The following is a 22,523-nucleotide window of genomic DNA, read 5'->3' as shown; positions in this document are numbered from 1 at the left end:
TCCGTTACGGGATGTGTAGCTTTCACGTGTGAGAGGGTGCTTGCCTGGCTTCTGCAGCCCTTCTTTGCTTCTCATCAGCTGTCAGCTTGACCTTGTCTTATCATTTGGAGTATGATAAATTGAGTAAGTTGTCACATGCTGCTGAGAGCTGTAGCTTTTTAGGTGTTGGTAGACCCTCCCCTGTTTCTTTCAGAGGTGCTGTGGTGTGCACCAGGTCCTTAGTTATCTTGGTTCCCTCTGATTACCTGTTGGTGCTGTAGGGTTCCAGTTCCTAAGCGAGGCATCTGCCTTATGCCTGTATTCTAGCACTTAGGAGACTGAAGCAAAAAAAGGATTGTTAGAAATTTGAGGCAGCCTGGGCTACATAATTAATCCCTGTTTAGTCTGGGCTGTAGAGTTAGACCCTGAATCAAAACAGAAGCAAAGGTTAAGCTCCTAAACACTCACCTGCAAACTCAGGTCCTTTGCACCTTGATCCCATTTAGTGGAGATGTCCTACCTGATCCAGAAGTGGACAGAAATATCTCTGAGATCTGGCGAGATGGCCCAGCAGCTGACAGTTATTGCCACGGTATCCTGATGATCTGAGTTCAATCCCTGGAACCCACGTTGGAAGGAGAGAACCATGAACATGCCTAAACATTAATAAAATAAAAATTAACTAAAAAGAAGTATCTCAGAGTTAGTAAACCTTTAAGACAGGATCTTACTCTGTAACTTTGCCTGGCCTGAACTCTGTATGTAGACCAGGATGTCCTGGAACACAGAGATTTGCCTACTCCTGCCTCCTGAGTGCTGGGGTTACATGAGCCACCATGCCCAGCTATGTTTCAGGTTTACTGTCATGCTTTTCTGTCCCACTTAACTCTGCCTGATAGCAGGGGAACGGTAATTGGTATTACATAAGCAAATGAGCATAGCTGTGGGCCACTAAAACTTCTTCCAGGCCTGGAGATGCATTAACTTGAATTCAACCCCAGCACTGAGTAACTCAGGTTTGGTGACACATTCCTGTACTCCCTGCACTCAGCAGGGTCAGCACATTCAAGGTCATTTTACGCTAAGTGGCAAGTGCAAGGCCTGACTGGAGGAAATGAGGTTGTGTTTCAGAACACTAACAGCTTACAGCAACAGCAGTGGACTGGATGGATTTGGTCTGCAGTCAGTGGTTTGCCATGTCCTACTCGGAACACTTGGGAAGAGATCGTAGAAATAGAAGCCTTCCAAAAGCTGGCCAAGGCCAGGCAGTGGTGGTGTACCCCATTAATCCCAGCACTTGGGAGGCAAAGGCAGTCGGATTCCTGTGAGTTCAAGGCCAGTCTGATCTACAAAGTAAGTCTAGGACAGCCAAGGCTATACCAAGAAACCTTGTCTCAAAAACAAAACAAAAGCTGGTTGAAAGAGCCACCTTGATTTTATAGGAGTCACTGGTGTTTACGGAGTGAAATATTTGCTATGGATGACTTAAGCTCTTTTTTCCCCCTTTGGTTTTTTGAGACAGGGTTTACTTGGCTGACCTGTAGACCAGGCTGGCCTCAAACTCACAAAGACCCACCTGCCTCTGCCTCCCTGAGTGCTGGGAATAAAGGCGTGCGCCACCCCCACCCCTTGGCATGAGCTTTTCTTTCTAGGTTTTGCTTATTGGCGCTGTGAATAGCAAATGTGTGTGTAATGTATGTCTGGGTGAGGGCCAAGGACAGTTTTGTTGAATCATTTCTCTCCTCCCACCTTTCTGTGGGTTGTGGGCAACTGAACTAACCCTATGGCCTTATGTAGGTGTGTTAATCACTATATCACTGAGCCATAGTCCCAGCGTTTTTTAGTTTTAGAAACAGGGTCTTATTTTGAATCCTGGCTGGCCTTGTACTCTCATCCTCTTGCCTTAGGCTATTAAGTGCTGGGATTATAGGCCTGAGCCTTGATGCCTATCTTGTTCGTTCGTTCGTCCGTCCATCCATCCGTCCTTCCTTCTTTCTGTTTCCTTCCTTCCTTTCTTTTTATGACAGGGTTTCTCTGGGTAACAGTGACTGTCTGTCCTGGACTCACTTTGTAGACCAGTCTGGCCTTGAACTCAGAGATCTGCCTGCCTCTGCCCATTAGTACTGGGATAACAGGGGTGCCCTACCACGCCCAGCTTTGTTTTCTTTTTTGTTTTTGTTTGTTTTTTTGTTTTTTTGTTTTTGGTTTTTTGGTTTTTCGAGACAGAGTTTCTCTGTGTAGCCTTGGCCATCCTGGACTCACTTTGTAGACCAGGCTGGCCTCAAACTCACAGCGATCCGCCTGCCTCTGCCTCCGCCTCCCGAGTGCTGGGATTAAAGGCGTGCGTCACCACACCCGGCTTTGTTTTTGTTTTTTGAGACAAGGTTTCTCTGTGTAGCTTTGGCTGTCCTGGAATTCTTTTGTAAACCAGGCTGGCCTTTAACTCACAGAGATCCGTCTGCCTCTGCCACCTTGCCCAGCTTTGTTTTCTTTTTCTTTCTTTTCCTTTTTAACTATATTAACTATATTTATTCTTTTTAAAAAATATTTATTTATTTATTACGTATACACTGTTCTGCCTGTATATAGGCCTGCTCAGTAGAAGAGGCCATCATCCCATTATAGATGGTTGTGAGCCACCATGTGGTTGGTGGGAATTAAACTCAGGGCCTTTGGAAGAACAGACAGTGCTCCTAACCTCTCAGCCATCTCTCCAGCTTCTACATTCTATTTTTCTATTGCCAGAGTTAACCTTGTTTTCAGTCGTCCTGACTCCACTTCCCAGGGCTGGGATTCACAGACATGCTCCCACTATACAGTGCTGGTGGTCAGACCTAGTGACCATAACTATGGAAGCTGGGCAAACACTGTGATCTGAACTTCATTCTGAGTTGGGTTTTTGTGGGGTTTGTTTTGTTTTCTTTTGTGTTCATTATATATCCCAGGTTAGCATGGAACTTCCTCTGGAGACCAGGCTAGCCTTGGACATGCAGCAATCCCGCCTCTGCCTCCCAAGCACTGGGATTAAGAGTGGGCGCCGCCACCACCAGTTTAGTAACATGTGTTATTTATTTATTTTATTTTGGTTTTTTGAAATAGGGTTTCTCTGTGTAGCCCTGGCTTTCCTAGAACTCACTTTGTAGACCTGACTGGCCTCGAACTCAGAGATTCTCTGCCTCATGAGTGCTGGGATTAAAGGTGTGAGTACCATACCTAGCAGCAATATGTTTTAATAAACTCTCCAGGGAATTATTCAAGTCATAGCTTAGAATCAAACAAAGTTCTTCTTCCCAACTTAAACTGCTTTTCTCCAAGGTTCTGAGGTTTTGAGGCCCATGTTCCACATAGCTACTAATTTCAGATTTAGTTTCATTCCTAGCCCATCCAAGCCCTCCAAAGCCTTAAGAGACAGAAGAGGAGTAAAATCCAGGCACAGTAATTTGGAAGTGGACTTCCAGTCTTCACACAAGTAAGACACAGCAGGACTGGACTCAGCTGTGGAGCCCCCTCAGTTTTTGGTGCCCTGCCCAAATGTTCCAGAGGGCATCATCCCTCTTAGTCTTCACCAGGTTTACCTATAGGAGATGGGTGCCCTCCCTAGCCCTAAATCTACAGCCAAGTCAGGCCTTGTAAAGCAGCCTGTAAGGAATTTACTATGTGTAGGACCTGGAGGGAACTTGGCTCATTTCTTTGAGTGGACGTTGAGCAAACACCCAGTGCTATTTTCTACAATCATCCCTTGCTATTTTCTACAATTATCCCATTCCATTTCCTGCTCGAGATCCAGATGCCAGTCTGTGGCTTAGATTTCCAGGTGAGGACTGTGGTATGCCTGCTCACGTCCTAGCTCCGTTGCTCTCAGGTCCGCACTGAGTCCCCCCGGCCAGCAGAGGGCGTACGGTACTCCTGCTGGTCCCGGAGCCCTCGTAGGTATTGTCGCGGTCTGGCCGCAGGGACTGGCGGGATCGCGATGGCGGCTGCCAGGCGGCTAATGGCGCTGGCTGCGGGTGTTTCTCCGCACCTACGGCTGCCGGATCCCCGCGCTGCCGGGCGACAAGGACGCTCGCGCGGCTTCTCATCAAGCTTCGTCCACCCGGATGGCTCTCAGGAAGCTGCCGAGGTCGAATCAGAGGTGGCCCCTGGGGAGCCTAGGGAGGACGACAGAAGCATGGTGAACGGTGAGAGCGGAGGAGCGGAGATTGGGTTACGAGGCCCTTGAAGAGGGAAGGCAAATGGGGGCGCAGGACAGGGGCCAGCCTGGCAGGCCAGGGTTCTATTCTTGAAAGTAGTTTTAAGCTTACACCTGTGGGTCTCCGCCTTGCTGCTAGAAAGCCATGTGTGGCTTAGGTCCACCTAAAACCTAGCACTCATGTTGTGGGTGGGTCGGTGGGTGGGGAGTCACGTAAATATCCAACTTCTGCCAGGTCGGGTGGCATTGAGGATGAGCTCTGTCATCATAGTCAGACTTAGACCCAAATACACCAGGAATTTCAGAGTCTCGAATAGAGACGGAGTATCTTCTTTGGTAGACTGTAGCCTAAGGATCATGACTAGTGGTCAGAACGTCGTGGCCATTGAGATATGTGGAGTGAGCTAGCTGGCCTTCACCCTTCATGAACATGTGGGGGATGGCGCCTGTGCACATCTGTGGGTCTAATGGGTTACTTAAAGTAGGGATGCAAGATGGGACCGGCTCTCCGTGCGCCTACTTAGGTGCTGTTTATGAGCTGCCCAATTCTTTTCTTTTTTTTTTTTTTTAAGATTTATTTATGTATTATGTATACAAATCTCATTATAGATGGTTGTGAGCCAACATGTGGTTGCTGGGAATTGAACTCATGATCTTTGGAAGAGCAGGTAGTGCTCTTAACCTCTGAGCCATCTCTCCAGCCCAAGCTGCCCAATTCTTACATGATTTATAATATAGTATTTAGGAGAGTGGTCCACGCAGGACCCTCCTATTGCGCTAGTTGACACAGGAGTCTGCCCCAGGTAAATATCCCAAAGTAGATAACATCAGAAATTTTGGAGGAATGTTTTCACAGTACTGGTGAGATAGCTCAGCTGGTAAAAGTGCCTGCTGTACAGGTGTGATAAATTCAAGTTCCATCTCTGGTCACAGTGGAGAGAGAGAATATATTTGCCAGGTTTTTCCTCTGGCCTCATGTTCATGTGTACTCACTCAGTAAGTTGTTGTTGTTGTTTTGTGTGCGTGTGTTTTTGTTTTTTGTTTGTTTGTTTGTTTTTGTTTTTGTTTTTTTGAGACAGGGTCTCACTATATAACTTGGCTGGCCTGAAACAGAGATCTGCCTGTCTCTGCCTCCCAAGTGCTGGGATTAAAAGTTTGCAACACCTTTCCAGCAATGAATCTTTATGTATAATTTTTGTTTTTTTGTTTTTCAAGACAGGATTCCTTTTGTAGTCCTGTCTGTCCTGGACTTACTTTGTAGACCAGGCTGGCCTTGAATTCACAGAGATCTACCTGCCTCTGCCTCCTGAGTGCTGGGATTAAGGGCGTGTGTCACCACACCTGGTTTAATGAATTTTTTTAAAAGACAAAAACCCAGATCCTACCTGAATATTGCTGGCATTCCTAAGTACGCACTGAGGAATAATGTATCCACTGCTGTGTAAAAACTTCCCAAATGACTATTATAAAACAAATACATGAGACAGGTGCAGTGGTGGACCCCTGTTATCCCAGCTTAGGGGCAGGGGTGTCAACAAAGCAAGTCCAGGAAAGCCAAGGCCACACAGAGAAACCCTGTCTCAGAAAGCCATCACACAAACCCCAAATACATGCTAGTGCGTGGAGCAGTGTGCTGTGGAGTGGCCAGCTGCGTATGATGCCAGAGAATGAGGGTGTCGACTGCCAAGGCTCACTTCTCTGGAGACTTCTGCCTGCCTGCTGACAGCCTTTCTGTTCTGTCCTGTGCTGTGCTGAGGTGCCGCCTTGTGGTCTCACTAAGCCGTGTGCTGGGCAGGAGCTGCTGCTAGGTGGGCATCCATCCATTGTGTTCTGAGGCTAGTGCAGAGAGTACAGGAAAGGATGATGGCTGTCCTGGTATCTGATGCACCCTTTCCCCTATGCCAGGGAGACAGAGAGGGCAGCTCATGCCTTGTCTTGGCTGGGAGACTTTGGGCTTTAGAGAGGACTTGCAGAGAGTGCTAGGGTTAGTTGAGTGGAAGTATGATCTTCAGAATCTGGATCTCATCCTGACCTTCATCGGGCCTGTCCTTCTGTGTGAACTGCTTTAGGAGGGTCTTCACCTTTCCTGTGCATGTGTAGAAGACATTTTTGTTTGCTTTGTGAGTACCCTCTTCAGACAATAGACTCATGAAGATTAGTGACCATCCAGCCCTTTTTCTAAGGACTCCGGACTCGGTTGAGTGCTTTGGGGTCCTGAGCCAACATCTTTAGCCCAGAGTGACTTTGATATACACACACACACCCCTTATGGTGTTTCAAAAGAATTGTAATTATTTCATTCTTATTTTCCTAGCTTCTAGGGACCTATTAAAAGAGTTCCCACAGCCCAAAAACCTTCTCAACAGTGTGATTGGAAGAGCCCTTGGCATCTCACATGCAAAAGACAAACTAGTCTATGTGCACACAAACGGACCGAAGAAAAAGGTAACCCTACTGCTGATGGCTAAGTGAAATTCAGGAGACTGGCTGCTCTTTTCTCTCTCAGGTGTTTTGTTTTGTTTTGTTTTAATTCCAGACAGGGTCTCTGTATAGCTGTTCTGGAACTCAGGCTATAGACCAGGCTGGCCTCAAACTCAGAGGCCACCTCCTTCTGCCGGGATCAACAAACAACCCTGTGTGTTGCTTTTTGTTGTTGTGAGATATAGTCTTAGGTAGCCTCTGCTAGCTTAGAGCATGCTTTGTAGCAGGAGCTGGCTTTGGATTGCTGGTCTTCCTGCTTCTCTTTCCCAGGTACTGAAGGGATTCTACACACAGGCAAAGAAAGCTTATAGAAATGCACCACTGTGCACAGGCAGAGTGGATTTTCCTACTATGAACAGTCAGTAGAGAGCCTCCAATACAGTTCTATTGGAAGAACCACTGAAAATCCACGTGCCTTGTTTAGGGAAAGCAAACAAAGCAGGTGGGGTAAGGAGTGCTCATCCAAGAGACCCCTGCAGTGCTTCCTGGTCTTGGTCGCTCATCCAACAAGGCATGCAGGGGAGAGGTGCTGATAAGGACTCCTGCTTTAAGAGTGTCATCGATGCTTGATCGCACAGAAGCATTCAGGCAAACCATCTGACTGAAGGGTTGTTTGTCTTGTTGCTTTGAGAGAGGATTTTTCTTGTAGCCTTGGCTGTCCAGGAACTTACTATATAGAGCGAGCTGGCCTTAAACTCAGGAGATCCACCTGAGTGCTGAGATTAAAGGCTGCACCACCACACCCAGCCTGTTTATAATTTTTTTTTTCAGCCTGTTTATTCTTGATACAGGGTCTTATATATCCCAGCCTGTCATGGAATTTATTTTGTAACTAACTGCCTCCACTTCTGTAGTGCTAGGATCACAGTGTGAACAACCATTCTGACGTCTTTATTCTCCTTTCGCTTTCCTAGAAAGTCACTCTGCACATAAAGTGGCCCAAGAGTGTGGAGGTCGAAGGCTATGGCAGCAAGAAGATAGACGCTGAGCGGCAGGCCGCAGCAGCAGCCTGCCAGCTATTTAAGGTGAGCCTCCTTTATTGAAGGCTACGGGTATGGGAAACTGTTATCCTCGCTCGCTCTCTTTCAGTAGTTTTGGTTCCAGGGACATTTTGGTAGATGTTTATACAGCATTCAATCATTTAACTCTCCTGAGCCCTTCCTATTTCTCCCTCCCCCTCTCTCTCTCTCTCTCTCTCTCTCTCTCTCTCTCTCTCTCTCTCTCTGTGTGTGTGTGTGTGTGTTTGTGTGTGTTTGTGTGTGTTACATGTAGACCACAGGTCCATTACAATTCTTCTCAGAAGTTAGCTCCATTGCTTTTCTGTTTACTCATTTGCTAATTTGAGAACTAGCCTGGACCTCCCTGGGATACACTTGCCTTTGCTTTTTGGGTGCATGGACTAAAGGTTTGTGCATACCACAGCTGGCCTGTCTACACTTTTTTTGTTTTGTAAGACAGGGTCTCTCTGTGATCGCCCTTGGCTATCCTGACTCGCTTTGTAGACTAGGCTGGCCTCAAACTTACAGAAATCCGCTTGCCTCTGCCTCCTGAGTGCTGGGATTAAAGATGTGCATCTACACTATGGCTTCTACACTGGTTTTTGAGACAGGGTCTGTGGCCTGAGTCTCACTGATTAGGCTAGGGTGGTTGGCTAGCTGTCCTGCCCCATGGGCAAACCATGTGCCTCTTCAGCCCTGGCCATATGTGCACCCCACCTAGTGCTTTGCACCAGAGTCGGGGTGTGAATTCCAGCCTTCATGCTTGTATGACAAGCACTTCTTTCTTTCGAGGCAGGGCTTTTCTGTGTTCACAGCTCTGGCTGTCCTGGACTTTGTAGCGTAGGTAGCTTTGAACTCAAAGAGATATGCCTGCCTCTGCCTCCCTAGTGCTGGGATGAGCGCCACCACTCCAGGCTTAAAAAAAGTTTGGTTTTGGTTTTCGTTTTTTGAGACAGGGCTGTCCTGGACTCACTTTGTAGACCAGGCTGGCCTCGAGCTCACAGCAATCCGCCTGCCTCTACCTCTCGAGTGCTGGGATTTAAGGGCTGTGCCACTATGCCTGGCCCTCAAAATAAGTTTTTTAAGATAATTATTTTGTATGTATTGCTTGCATGCATAATCAGAAAGGGCAAAGGGATTAAAGACATGTGACACCCTCACCCACTGTATTCTTTTGATTATTACAACTTTGTAATTTAAGATTAGGATATGTGGGCTGGAGAGATGTCTCAAAGATTAAGAGCACTGGCTGCTCTTTTAGAGGTCCTGAGTTTAATACCCAGCAACTTCATGGTGGCTCACAACCATCTATAATGAGATCTGGTGCCCTCTTCTGGCTTGTAGGCACACACTCAGGCAGAACACTGTATACATAATAAATCTTGAAAAAAAAAATTAGGAAGTTTTAGTTCTTTAACCTATATTCTTAGGGTTATTTTAACTGTTGGGAGCTTTTGTGTGTGTGTGTGTGTGTGTGTGTGTGTGTGTGTGTGAGAGAGAGAGAGAGAGAGAGAGAGAGAGAGAGAGAGAGAGAGAGAGAGAGAGAGAGATTTAGAATTTTTTTTTTCTTTTTTCTTTTTTTTTGGCTTTTCAAGACAAAGTTTTTCTGTGTAGCCCTGGCTGCCTTGAAGTCAATTTTGTAGACCCATCTGGCCTCAAACTCACAGAGATCCATCTGCCTTTGCCTCCCCAGTGCTGGGATTAAAGGTGTGAGCCACTACACCTGGCTATTATTTGATATTTTCATTGGAGTTTTAATAGGGATGTTATTGGCTGAATTTTCAATATTTTATTATCTTCAGTGTACAAAAATCTCCTTAGTGTAAATATCTTACCCCAAGTGTATTATTATTTTGTTTTGTGTTTTGTTTCTTGAGGCAAAGTCTCTATGTGTTAGCCTTGGCTGTCCTGGACTCGCTTTGTAGACCAGGCTGGCCTCGAACTCACAGATATCCGCCTCCTTCTGCCTCCCAAGTGCTAGGATTAAAGGCATGCACCATCATGCCTAGCCTCTTTCTTAAGATTTTTAATTATTTGTGTGTGTGTGTGTGTGTGTGTGTGTGTGTGTGTGTGTTTGGATATTTTACCTGTGTGTATATCTGTGCAGAATACGGGGTCTGTCTGAATAGGATGTCAGATCCCTTGGGGCTGCAGTCATCCAGATGTTTGTGACACCATGTGGCTGGCCACTGGGAATTGAAATTGGGTCCTCGAGAATCAAGTAGCCAGTGCTCTGACCCACTGAGCCATGGCTCCCATACCGTACTTGTACATTTCAGTGTGTGTGTGTATGAGTCAGTGTTTTCAGGTGAAGACAGTACCTAAGAGGACAGAAGCGAGCATCAGCTCCTAAGCTGTTGTGAGGAGCCCCGCTGAAGTAAGGTCCTGCAAGAGTAGTGTATATTCTTACAGGCTGAGCTATCTCTGGCTGACTTTTTGATCTGCTGGCTAGGTACCTGGAGTAAGCACCAGTACAACTTAGTTTCTGTTGACATTTGCATCTATATTGAATATTTGTTTTACAGATGGTTTTTTAAAACATTTCAGATTATTTTGTAATATTTCTAACAGGATCTTTGCATTAGAAATGATATCTATTTGATATTTTGGGCTACTCATTTCCTGATTGCCCTATTACCGAAGCTTTGCATATCACTGTGTGCTGTATCTTCTTTTCCTCTGGTTCCGTTTTTTGTTGTTTCTTTGATTGGTTGGTTGGTTGGTTGGTTTTTTTTGAGACAGAGTTCTCTGTGTAGCTCTGGGTTTCCTGGAACTAGTTCTGTAGACCAGGCTGGCCTCAAACTCAGTGATCTGCCTACCTCTGTCTCCTGAGTGCTGGGATTAAAGGCATGCACCACCACGCCCAGCCACACCTAGCTTATTTTCATTTCTTACTTTTGTTCAATTGAGACCAGGTCTTTCCACTCATGCTGTCTATACCTCCAAGTGATCCTGCCTTGGCCTGAGAAACCTAGGATTTCATGTGTTTGCCACTATATCCAGCAAATCTAGGCTTTTGGTTTTTTGGGGGTTTACTTATTTATTTATTTATTTATTTATTTATTTATTTTTCACTTTACGTGCATTGGTATTTTGCCAGCATGTGTGTTTGTGTGAGTGTGTCAGATCTTGGAGTTACAAACAGTTGTGAGCTGCCATGTGGGTGCTGGGAATTGAACCCTGGTCATCTGGAAGAACAGTCAGTGCTCTTAACCTCTGAACCATCTCTCCAACCCCAGTTTTTTGTTTTTTTTTTTGAGACAGGGTTTCTCTGTGTTACAGCTCTGCCTGTCCTGGAACTCACTCTCTAGGCATTTTTTTTTTCCTGTAAGCATTTTTTAAAGTCATCTTCCTTTTTCCTTCCCTTTCTTTCTTCCTTCTGTCCCTCCCTTTCTTTCTGGTGTTACTTTCTCTAGGATGGTCTCATAAGACTGGGATAACAGGAGTGGCACCCTCATGCCTGGATTTTAGTAGGGGTTTTTGTATTCCCATTTCTGGTCAGGGCTGAGGTGTGTATAGCAGAGCACAGCACAGGCTGACTGAGCCTCACAGTTGTCTCTCCTCCACAGGGCTGGGGTCTGCTGGGTCCACGGAATGAGCTGTTTGATGCAGCCAAATATCGAGTGCTAGCTGATCGCTTTGGATCTCCAGCTGACAGCTGGTGGCGTCCAGAACCCACCATGCCTCCAACTTCCTGGAGGCAGCTGAATCCCGAAAACATTCGGCCAGGGGGTCCTGGAGGCCTATCCCGATCCTTAGGCCGAGAGGAAGAGGAAGATGAGGAGGAAGAGCTAGAAGAGGGGACCATTGATGTGACAGAGTTTCTGTCCATGACCCAGCAAGATTCCCACAACCCACTCAGGGATTCAAGGTATGGCAGGGGACCCTGGCCACATCTTGACATGGGATCGATCTTCTCTGGGCCTTCAGATATTGGAGAGCTCTGCCCAAGACTTGTAGTCATCATATCCTGTTGCTCAGTGTGTCTCCCCTATATGGGACATGGGATGGGGCAGTATACTGCGGCCTTGGGCTCTAGCCTGGCTCCTGCAGACAGTACATGGCCTTTCCTTCCAGCTCATGCTCAGGTCCCACCTTTTCAGCAATCACTTGGTTTACCCTCTCCTTGTCTGGGGAAGCTGGGGAGTGTGGGCTCTGCAGTGTGACTGAAGAGGCAGTAGAGCCTGGTTCCATCATCTCATGCCTCCTGCCTGCCTGTGACACCAGCACTATATCCCAACCTTGAAGTGTCAGAGAACATTGCCTAGGAAGACAGCAGTCTCTTTACCTCAACTGTTTGTCCTCGTAGGGGGGGCTCCTTTGAAATGACAGATGATGACAGTGCTATCAGAGCTTTGACCCAATTTCCACTTCCCAAGAACCTTCTGGCCAAAGTGATTCAGATTGCAACATCCTCCTCCACAGCTAAGGTGAGTTGGCTCCCCCGGAAGTGCATGCGTGAGCAGCCCACTTTCTTGTGCTAGTCTCTCCCAAGGCTAAGCAGGAAGCCAGCCTCGGGTGTGGGGCAGGGCTGAGGGTACCTGTCTCAGCTTCTGTGTAGGCTAGAAATCCACGGGATCCATGATGGAGGGAAAGGATGAAGCCACAAGGACAGAGGAACGCATACAGGGTAAAGGTGGAGACTGCTGACTGTAAGACAGATCTGGGGCCATGTGGGTCAGGGAATGTGAGAAAGTAGGAGTGGTATGCCTGAATTGTATATTATGTCACCATTCTACCACAGCAAGGGTCCCGGAGGACTGAAGTAGGTATAAAACCCTATTACTCTTGTCAGGATGTGCCTGGATTTAACAGCTTCAGTCTCAGACTTTCCTGAAAGCGCTAATCGGATGTGGGTTAGGAAGACAGGTGGTGCCATTGTCTACTATAGAAATTGAGAAGCCAGCTCAGAACTAGAGCCAGAACCCAGGGTCATTGATGGCTGCAGGGCATAGAGCAAAGGGACAAAAGTGAAGTCACAGTACAGAGCCATGTCTGGGGTGGCTGTTTGGTGCTGTAGAGATTATTGTTAGCTCCATCTTTGGGCTGCCTGACTGCCCACCAATCCCTTTCCATTTCCTGCCTTTTAACTTCCTTACCTACCTTCCATGTAGAACCTCATGCAGTTCCATACTGTGGGTACCAAGACCAAGCTGGCTACACTCACTCTGCTCTGGCCCTGTCCCATGACCTTTGTTGCCAAAGGGCGCCGCAAAGCTGAGGCTGAGAATAAAGCAGCAGCCTTGGCTTGCAAGAAATTAAAGGTAAGTCCCTTTGTCTGACCGATGAGTCTGCTTTTCTAGGAAGTGAAACCTATACCAGGCCTTGGGCTGTTTGTACCCAGGTAGGAAAGGATCTGGTAGCCCATCCTTACTTGTATCTGTCACCACTGTTTCCATGTCTGCTTCCCCAGAGTGTCTGTGTAGGATCAGCCTTGTGTGATCAGCCTTAGCAACACTTGGCCATAGCCTGCTTGAAAACAGTGCGATGTCACAGGCAGAGAGCTGCGAGACTACAGCTTGGGTGATGAGGCAGGCTTGGTGCCCGGAGAGACCCTGGTGGCCAAGAGAATAACCTGATGTGCATCTAGAATGAAAATTGAGGACAGTGACACTAAGGTGATGGCAGTGTGGCCTACAGCTGACAGGTTGTGCGTCACCACTCTCCTTTTTTAAAAAAACATTTACTTGAGCCAGGCGGTAGTAGCACACGCCTTTAGTCCCAGCACTCCGGAGGCAGAGGCAGGCGGATTGCTGTGAGTTTGAGGCCAGCCTGGTCTACAAAGTGAGTCCAGGACAGCCAAGACTACACAGAAAAACCCTGTTTCCAAAAAACAAAAACAAAAAAACCCACTTACTTTTTGTGTGTACATCACTGCATATATGTGGAGTCAGTTCTCTTTTTTAAGATTTATTATTATTATGTATACAGTGCTCTGTCTGCATGTACATCTGCAGGCCAGAAAATGGCATCAGATCACATTATAGATGGTTGTGAGCTACCATGTGGGAATTGAACTTAGGACCTTTGGAAGTTAGTGCGCTTAACCTCTGTGCCATCTCTCCAGCCCCAGTTCTCTCCTTTTAGTGTATGGGTCCTGAGGATCAAGCTCAGCGGCAAGCATTTGTTTTTTGTTTTGTTTTTCAAGACAGGGTTTCTCTTTTTAGCCTTGGCTATCCTGGACTTACAGTGTAGACCAGGCTGGCCTCGAACTTATAGCAATGCACCTACCTTTGCCTCTCAAGCGCTAGGATTAAAGGTGTAGGCCATCGTGCCGGCCCACATTTTTGTTGTGTTTTTCTTTTTTTTTTTTTTTTTTTTTAATATTTATTTATTTATTATGCATACAATGTTCTGCCTGCACGTACACCTACAAGCCAGAAGAGGGCATCAGATCACATTATAGATGGTTGTGAGCCACCATGTGGTTGCTGGGAATTGAACTCAGGACCTTTAGGAAGAGCAGACAGAGCTCTTAACCACTGAGCCATCTCTCCAGCCCGTGTTTTTCTTTTTTTTAATTTGAGGCAGGGTCTGGTGTATCCCAGGCTGTCTTGGCATTGTTTCACAGATGAGGATAACTGTGAATTCTGGTCTTTCTGCATTAATCACCCAGGCAATGCTGGGGACCAAACCCAGAGCATCACACATGCTAGGCAGCTGACCAAGTAAACAACTTCCCTACATTCCTGCCTGCCCCCTCTCCACTTCCTTTTGAGCCAGGGCCACGTTATAGCTCAGCTTGGCATGTTCCCTGCTATGTAGCTCAGGTTGGCTTCCAACTCACAGTCCTGTCTCCGCATTCCAGGTGGTAGGATTATTAGTGGATGCCATGAGCCTGCTGGGCTTTTTTCTTCTTCCCAGTGGCTTGGTGGCCACTCTGCCACTGAGCTCTGTGTAAGTTCCCTTGGGGGTGCTTTGGAATTTGCATTGTGTCTGATTAACAAGAGACGTTAGTTCCTCTGATGCTTGATGGGAGCAGTTCAGCTTTAGTTTGCAGAATGTGAAATGAGCCTGCTCCTCTGAGACGTCTGATGTGCCTTTGTTAATTAGATCGCTCTGTGGTAAAAGGTGTAGCTGTCCACTTGGAGACGATGAGGAGGGCATGACTGAGTAGTGCTATATAGTTAGTTGTCCTGGTACTTGGGAGGCAAGGCAGGAAGACCGTCATAAGGTGAGAGCTGGCCTGGGCTACATAGCAAGGCTGTATATTATTTATTTTATTATTTTTGTTTTGTTTGCCTAAGAGCAAGGCTGTATTTAAAAAAAAACAAAAACTGACTAGGTGGTGCACACCTTTAATCCCAGCATTTGGGAGGCAGAGGCAGGTAGATCTCTGAGTTTGAGGCCAGCCTGGTCTTCAAGGTGAGGTTCCAGTACAGCCAGGGCAACACAGAAAAACACTAGCACAAACAACCTCCTCAAAAAATAAAAGAACAAAAACCAGGCGGGGAAAAGAGGTGCAGGCGGGCATTTCCCTTTAATGGGCCCATTTTATCGTGTTCAGACATTTCCAGGACATTCTGTGCACTTCTCTGTATGATGGCCTCTCAGATGGCACTGGCTAGAAATAGTAGGATTTGGGTGGGGAAGCCATGAGGAGTCTGCACAGGGAGAGCTTGTGGAGTAGGGTCTTCAGGGGCCTGCCACAATGTCTCATGTGTGTGTTGGGAGTTTGTAAGAGTGACCGGTCTTCTAGGATGCTGAGAAGCTATGACTGGGCCAAAGAAGTATGTTCTTGGGCCACCGTGTCTAGGCAGCACTTACTTATTAAAGATAGTTATACTGTGTAGCCCAGGCTAACCTGGAATTTCAGGCAAATCTCTTCTTACCTCTATCTTCTGAGTGCTGGCAGCATGCCTGACTAAAGTTTATTTCCTAAAATAATTTTAACTAGTTGGCATTTGTTGTTATTGTTTGCCTTTTTTTTTTTTTTTTTTTTCAAGACACGTCTGTGTAGCCTTGGTTGTCCCGGACTTGCTTTGTAGACCACGCTGGCCTCGAACTCACAGCGATCCACCTGCCTCTGCCTTCCGAGTGCTGGGATTAAAGGTGTGTGCCACCACACCCGGCTTGCTTTTTCAAGACAGGGTTTCTCTGTGTAGCCCTGGCAGACTGGCCTCAAACTCATAGCTATCCACCTGCTCTTGCCTCCCAGTGTTGGAATTACAGGCGCGTGCCACTGTATCGGCTGTCACTAGTTGGCTTTTGAAATTACAAGTTTGTGGAGGTTGACACTGTCTTGGTTATTTCTCCTTCACTCAATAAACCCAGAATCTGTAAGACCATTGCTTACCACATCCCTTAGGTTCTGAGCCCGCCTGGTCTAGGAGCATAGACTGAGCCATACATGTCTTCTACAGAGCCTGGGCCTGGTGGACAGGAACAATGAGCCGCTTACCCATGCCATGTATAACCTGGCCTCCTTGCGTGAGCTGGGTGAGACCCAGCGCCGGCCATGTACCATCCAGGTGCCCGAGCCCATCCTTCGCAAGATAGAGGCCTTCCTGAGTCATGTAAGAGTCCTGCCTTCCATCCCACTGTCTCCCTCTCCAGACTGAAGGCTGCTTCTGCCTGCAACAGGCATAGGAAATCCATTTGTCCCTAAGTCCCCTTAGTCATGCCTACCAGGGTATCAGGGCAGTCACAACCTAACCAAGTCCTCTGCTTTGTGGGTTGGGCCCTAAACATCAACCCCGGTGAATCCTTTGGAGGGGCTGACTGCATGGAGGAGGAAGACAGGCACTTCTGTCATTTTGCTTGCTTCCTCGTCCTCTAGTACCCCGTGGACAGTTCATGGATTTCCCCAGAACTCCGGCTGCAGAGTGATGACATCTTGCCCTTAGGCAAGGACTCAGGGCCCTTGAGTGACCCTATCACAGGCAAGCCATACGTGCCCCTGTTGGAAGCCGAGGAGGTGCGCCTAAGCCAGAACCTGCTAGAGCTGTGGCGGAGGAGGGGGCCAATTTGGCAGGAGGCCCCCCAGCTACCTGTAGACCCTCATCGGGACACTATCCTCAGTGCCATTGAACAACACCCAGTGGTGGTCATCTCTGGGGACACAGGCTGTGGGAAAACCACACGTATTCCTCAGCTGCTATTGGAGCGCTATGTAACTGAGGGCCGAGGCGCCCGCTGCAATGTGATCATCACGCAAACCTCGCCGTATCTCAGCTGTGTCTGTGGCGCAGCGGGTCAGCCATGAACTGGGCCCCTCCTTGCGCAGGAATGTGGGCTTTCAGGTGCGCTTAGAAAGCAAGCCCCCAGCTCGAGGTGGTGCATTGCTCTTCTGCACTGTGGGCATCCTGCTTCGGAAGCTGCAGAGCAATCCCAGCCTGGAGGGTGTGAGCCACGTCATTGTGGATGAGGTCCATGAGCGGGACGTGAACACAGACTTCCTGCTGATTCTGCTCAAGGGCCTGCAGCGGCTCAACCCGTCCCTGCGGCTGGTGCTCATGAGTGCTACAGGAGACAATGAGCGCTTCTCCCGCTACTTTGGGGGCTGCCCTGTCATCAAGGTGCCTGGCTTCATGTATCCTGTCAAAGAACACTACCTGGAGGACATCCTAGCCAAGCTGGGCAAACACCAGTACCCACATCGGCATCGGCACCATGAGGTGAGGACACCCGCCTCAGGGTCTTTGAGTTTTCCTTTGAATTCCTTCCTTCACATCATGATAGGGCATCTTACCTTCCCAAGACTGTCTCCTTGAGCCGGGTGTGGTGGCGCATGCCTTTAATCCCAGCACTCGGGAGGCAGAGGCAGGTGGAGGGAGAGTTCGAGGCCAGCCTGGTCTACAAAGTGAGTCCAGGATGGCCAAAGCTACACAGAGAAACCCTGTCTCGAAAAACCAAAAAAAAAAAAAAAGACTGTCTCCTTGATAAAAACTGGGGAATAATCATGCCTTATGTATGACAAGTATGGGAGGGCTGGAGTTCACATACCGTGTAGCTCACCCTCACTGTGTCCTCTGTATGTCCCCTACCGCATAACTGTGACTGCCTTTCTTCTCCACCCCAGTCTGAAGATGAATGTGCACTTGACTTGGACCTTGTGACTGATCTGGTTCTGCACATCGATGCCCGTGGGGAACCAGGTGGGTGTTTCCCCTGTCCTAAGCTGCTTCCTTCTCCTACTGGCTAGACCAACCAGCTCATGGCTGCAGGGCCCCTTTACAGGTGGGATCCTGTGCTTTCTGCCCGGTTGGCAAGAAATCAAAGGAGTGCAACAACGGCTCCAGGAGGCCCTGGGCATGCATGAGAGCAAGTACCTCATCTTACCAGGTGAGTCTTGCTCTCTGTGGTAGGGAGTGACCCAGCCTATACTCAGGTGGCCCAGGCTTCTCACTTTGATCAGTTTTCACTGGAGGTACGGCTTATCAGAGGGCTTCAGTTTTAATCAGTGCTGGGGATGGGTGGGGGATTCAGATTCTCGGCCCTGCCCGTAGCGTGAGACTCTTCTGGCTGGAACAGTGCCTGAAACCGTTTTCCATCTTGCTGCCCACCAGTGCACTCCAATATCCCCATGATGGACCAGAAGGCCATATTCCAGCAGCCTCCACTTGGGGTGCGCAAGATTGTATTGGCCACCAACATTGCTGAAACCTCCATCACAGTTAATGACATTGTACATGTTGTGGACAGTGGTCTGCACAAAGAGGAACGCTACGACCTAAAGACCAAGGTGATGCCTCTCTCGGCCCCAACCAGCACATTAGAGAGTGACTCCAGTTCTGAGGTTGCCCCTAGACCTGATCGCTGTAGACATACTTTGGGTGTGAGGGCCAAACCTAGGGGAAATTGAGAGTTGTTGAGGGGTGACGAAGGTGACCAGGGAAGAGGGTAGACAAGGCCTGTAGAACATGTAGGTTTCCTGCCTTCCCCCAGGTATCCTGTTTGGAGACTGTGTGGGTGTCCAGAGCAAATGTGATTCAGCGCCGGGGCAGGGCGGGCCGCTGCCAGTCAGGTTTTGCCTATCACTTGTTCCCGAGGAGCCGGCTGGAGAAAATGGTTCCTTTCCAAGTGCCAGAGATCCTGCGTACGCCTCTCGAGAACCTGGTGCTGCAAGCCAAAATCCACATGCCTGAGAAGACGGTAGGGCAGAGGCGGGGCTGGGGAAGGGCTGGCTCCTGGACAAGCAAGCAGGTTGGACACAGGCTCATGGGGCATGGTGGTTCTTGCTTCAGGCAGTGGAGTTCCTCTCCAAGGCTGTGGACAGTCCAAACATTAAGGCAGTGGATGAGGCCGTGATACTGCTCCAGGAAATCGGTAAATGGAGGGTAGGAATGGTTGGGCTGTGGAGTGGCCCGTGGGTGGGACTGACAGCTGAGCTGTTGCAGGGGTGCTGGACCAGCGGGAGTACCTGACCACGTTGGGGCAGCGCCTGGCCCACATCTCTACCGATCCTCGACTGGCCAAAGCCATAGTGTTGGCTGCCATCTTCCGCTGCTTGCACCCACTGCTGGTGGTTGTTTCCTGCCTTACCCGGGACCCCTTCAGCAGCAGTTTGCAGAACCGGGCAGAGGTGGACAAGGTTAGACTCCAGTGTTTCCCTGTGCTCTTGCTTTTTATCTATTTCTACCTTGCCCATTGTACTGAGTTATACTCTTGTCATTCTCCTGAACCCTACACACTCTTCTCCCAGGTGAAAGCTTTGCTGAGCCATGACAGTGGCAGTGACCATTTGGCCTTCGTGCGGGCTGTGGCTGGCTGGGAAGAGGTGCTGCGCTGGCAGGACCGTAGCTCCCGGGAAAACTACTTGGAAGAAAACCTTCTGTACGCCCCCAGCTTGCGCTTCATCCACGGTCAGCCTGACCCCCAAGTGGGGGCACCCTCAGCACCTCCCACCCACAGAGCTCCCATTTGAGGCAGGGTCTCTGTTCACACTGCACTTTGCCTCCCCAGGGCTCATCAAGCAGTTCTCAGAGAATATTTATGAGGCTTTCCTAGTGGGAAAGCCCTCTGACTGCACACTGCCCTCTGCTCAGTGCAACGAGTACAGCGAGGAAGAGGAGCTGGTGAAGGGTGTGCTAATGGCCGGCCTCTACCCCAACCTCATCCAGGTGCTTCCTCTAAGATCGGGAGCTCCCCAGGCCCCCAATCTCTCTCCACCCCTAGCTCCTTGCTCATGTGTTTTCTTGTCTCTTTAGGTGAGGCAAGGTAAGGTCACTCGGCAGGGCAAGTTCAAGCCCAAACAGTGTCACTTACAGGACCAAATCTGGCAATATCTTGCTACACAAGTCGACCATTAACAGGTGAGTGGCAAGCAGGGTTAGATACAAAGGGCCCCAAAGAATGGCCAGAGGTGTGGAGCTTTACATAGCACTTTGTTCCCTAGGGAGGCTACACGGTTACGGAGCCGGTGGCTGACTTATTTCATGGCTGTCAAGTCCAATGGTAGCGTCTTTGTTCGAGACTCCTCCCAGGTGCACCCGCTAGCTGTGTTGCTCTTAACAGATGGGGATGTCCATATCCGAGGTGAGTACCTTCCACTTCCACCACTGCAAGGCTACTCATGTCCTCAGGGGTATGGCCCAACATAGACTCTCCATCTTTGCCCTTCTCCAGATGATGGGCGCCGGGCCACCATCTCACTGAGTGACAGTGACCTGCTGCGCCTGGAAGGTGACTCACGAACTGTGCGGTTGCTAAGGGAGCTGCGGCGAGCCCTAGGCAGAATGGTGGAGCGGAGCCTCCGCAGTGAGCTAGCTGCACTTCCACTCAGTGTGCAGCAGGAACATGGGCAGCTGCTAGCACTGCTGGCAGAGCTGTTGCGAGGACCTTGTGGCAGCTTTGACGTGCGCAAGACAGCTGATGACTGAGCCCCTCTTCGGCTGGGGCTATGTACAGAGTGCAAATGTTTATTTAAAATAAAGTTATATTTATCCCTTGTGAGTGCTGCTGTCCTCTCAGGGCTCTGGTCTCTAATCAGAGGGAATGGACAGTCCTATGGGAAGAAGGGGCTTAAAACCTCCACCCTCCTGCTGGGCCTGTAATCCCAGCACTCACGAGGCAGAGGCAGGTGGCTCACATGGCAAGTCCAGGACAGCCAGAGAAAACCTGCCTTGAAAAACTAAAAAAACCTCCACCCCCCTGCCAGGCTTGGTGGCTCACGCCTTTAATCCCAGGAGGCCGCTTGGCCAACCCCCAGCATCGCACAGCTGCTCCTACTGTATGGTCAGCGGTTCGTAGAGCAAGGGCATAGCAGAGAGCACTCTTCTAGGCAGCTGTGGCCTGGGGTCCTACCAGGAACGCTGGCCATTTGTCTGTGGCCGCACCCATGCCTTCGCAGGTGAGGAAGGGGCTCAACGTGCACTGGGTGCAAGGTATGTTGACCACAGATGACAAAAGCAACTCAGCCTGCACAGTGGGATGTCAGGCAGCTTTATTGTTTAAATCAGTACAATAATTATAGACAAAGGTAGTGGCTAAGCCATAAGCAAAGTGGAAAGTACAGAAAGATCTCATCCCCAAGCCTTTCATTTCAAAGTATACATATCATATGGCCCGCGGTCCCAATCTGCTAGGCCAGCCTTCTCAAGTTCTGGCTTGTGGGAACGTTCCAGGAGCTACCTAGACAGCTTGGGCCACCTTCCTTTCTCTAATCCATGGCAAGTGGATGTTTTTCTTGTCAATTTCAGCATCCTCAAGGCCCCACCTGGGATCAACATCAAGGAGGGGTAGCAAGTACCTTTATGCCCTCAGCCAGCAGATCAGATCCACCCTGGTGCCCGCTGCATCCTTCCTAGCTCCATCTTGCCCCTTCTTGCTATAAAATACAGACAAGGCTCGAAGCAGAGTTCTACAGACAGCTCAGGCAGTCCCAGCAATTCCCTGTGTGTGCTTGAAGAGCTAGGGATTAGGTATCAAGATTTCTGAAAAGAAACTGCTACCTCAGAAATGGAGAGGATCTTCAGACCCAGGGGTGCCTTCCCCTGGCAGAGAGACAGTGAAGACCTCTCCCTGCTCAAGCTGCACCCACGCAGAGGTGGATGCTGTGTCAGGAGGGCCGAGGGGGTTCAAGCGTGGGCCAGCCTCCTGAGAGACAAATCTGCCCAGCAGAAAATGCCCCACCAGAGAAGCCCCTAGACACTACACTCCCAGGCCATGTCACTACAAACTGAGGTTTGAATCCTTTATTAGAAACCATGCAAACTTTAATACAAAAAATACAAGTGCAATAAGAATCTTGTGTTGATACAATTCCCAGGATCTTCTCAACATTGCAGCCATCCCACCCATAAACAGACCATGCTGGGATGGCTGCACCACCACAGCTGGCCTCTCCTGCTCCTTCTCTCCAGTCATACCAGAAGAAAAGTGGGATGGCCTCAGTCTCATGCATCTTAGTTTTAAATTTCCACACCTGATTCCCCCCTGTTCACATGCATTCTGGACATCTCAGGCTCCCCGAATCATGAGGGTTTGGGTACCATGGCCTGCAGATGCAGGCCAGGGATTCTGACCTTCATTTCTGTTTCCCCCAGCCCTGGTTCTGAACCACACATTGACCACCGGATTCCCAGGGGATGAGATAGATGTCAAAACCAGCCACTTGGTTAGAAAAGCAGCATATACACAATACTAACACACCCAGTCGCATCGCACTGATCCACCCCAGCTGTCCCACTGCTCACTTGGCATTAGCCCCGCTTCTTACTTTCCTTCTCACAGGGCCCCAATCTGCCCAGAGTAGGGCAACCCCCAATGCCTGACAGCCTCCTCAGTGGAGACTCAGGATCTCCTTCCCTGCTTCCTTCACCACCTACTGAGACATGGCGTCAACCTCCAAACTACACCACCAGTTCATAGGTTATTGGGAAGGGAGAAAGAATAAAAAGTAAAAAGTTAGACAGCAGCTATTTAGGTATAGTAAG

The 22,523-nt window shown here is 48.9% G+C and overlaps 1 protein-coding gene across 1 annotated transcript; it reads left to right on the top strand.

The window, feature by feature from the left end:
- The first annotated feature begins 3,544 nt into the window (after positions 1-3,544).
- Dhx30 (DExH-box helicase 30) lies at positions 3,545-20,540 on the top strand. The gene is given in 21 exon segments (XM_051140002.1): positions 3,545-4,157; positions 6,483-6,613; positions 7,564-7,674; positions 11,217-11,518; positions 11,957-12,077; positions 12,762-12,911; positions 16,011-16,163; positions 16,427-16,804; positions 16,806-17,264; positions 17,669-17,744; positions 17,827-17,931; positions 18,156-18,331; positions 18,535-18,741; positions 18,834-18,915; positions 18,987-19,180; positions 19,292-19,451; positions 19,552-19,709; positions 19,797-19,835; positions 19,837-19,901; positions 19,985-20,124; positions 20,215-20,540. Coding segments are annotated over 21 exon segments (3,669 nt in total). The 5' UTR covers positions 3,545-3,949; the 3' UTR covers positions 20,469-20,540.
- Positions 20,541-22,523: the final 1,983 nt, after the last annotated feature.

Source organism: Acomys russatus, chromosome 32, assembly GCF_903995435.1.
Source record: "Acomys russatus chromosome 32, mAcoRus1.1, whole genome shotgun sequence".
Taxonomy (NCBI): Eukaryota; Metazoa; Chordata; class Mammalia; order Rodentia; family Muridae; genus Acomys; species Acomys russatus.
Note: the sequence above shows the minus strand (reverse complement) of the source record. Positions and strands in the feature narration are given on the sequence as shown.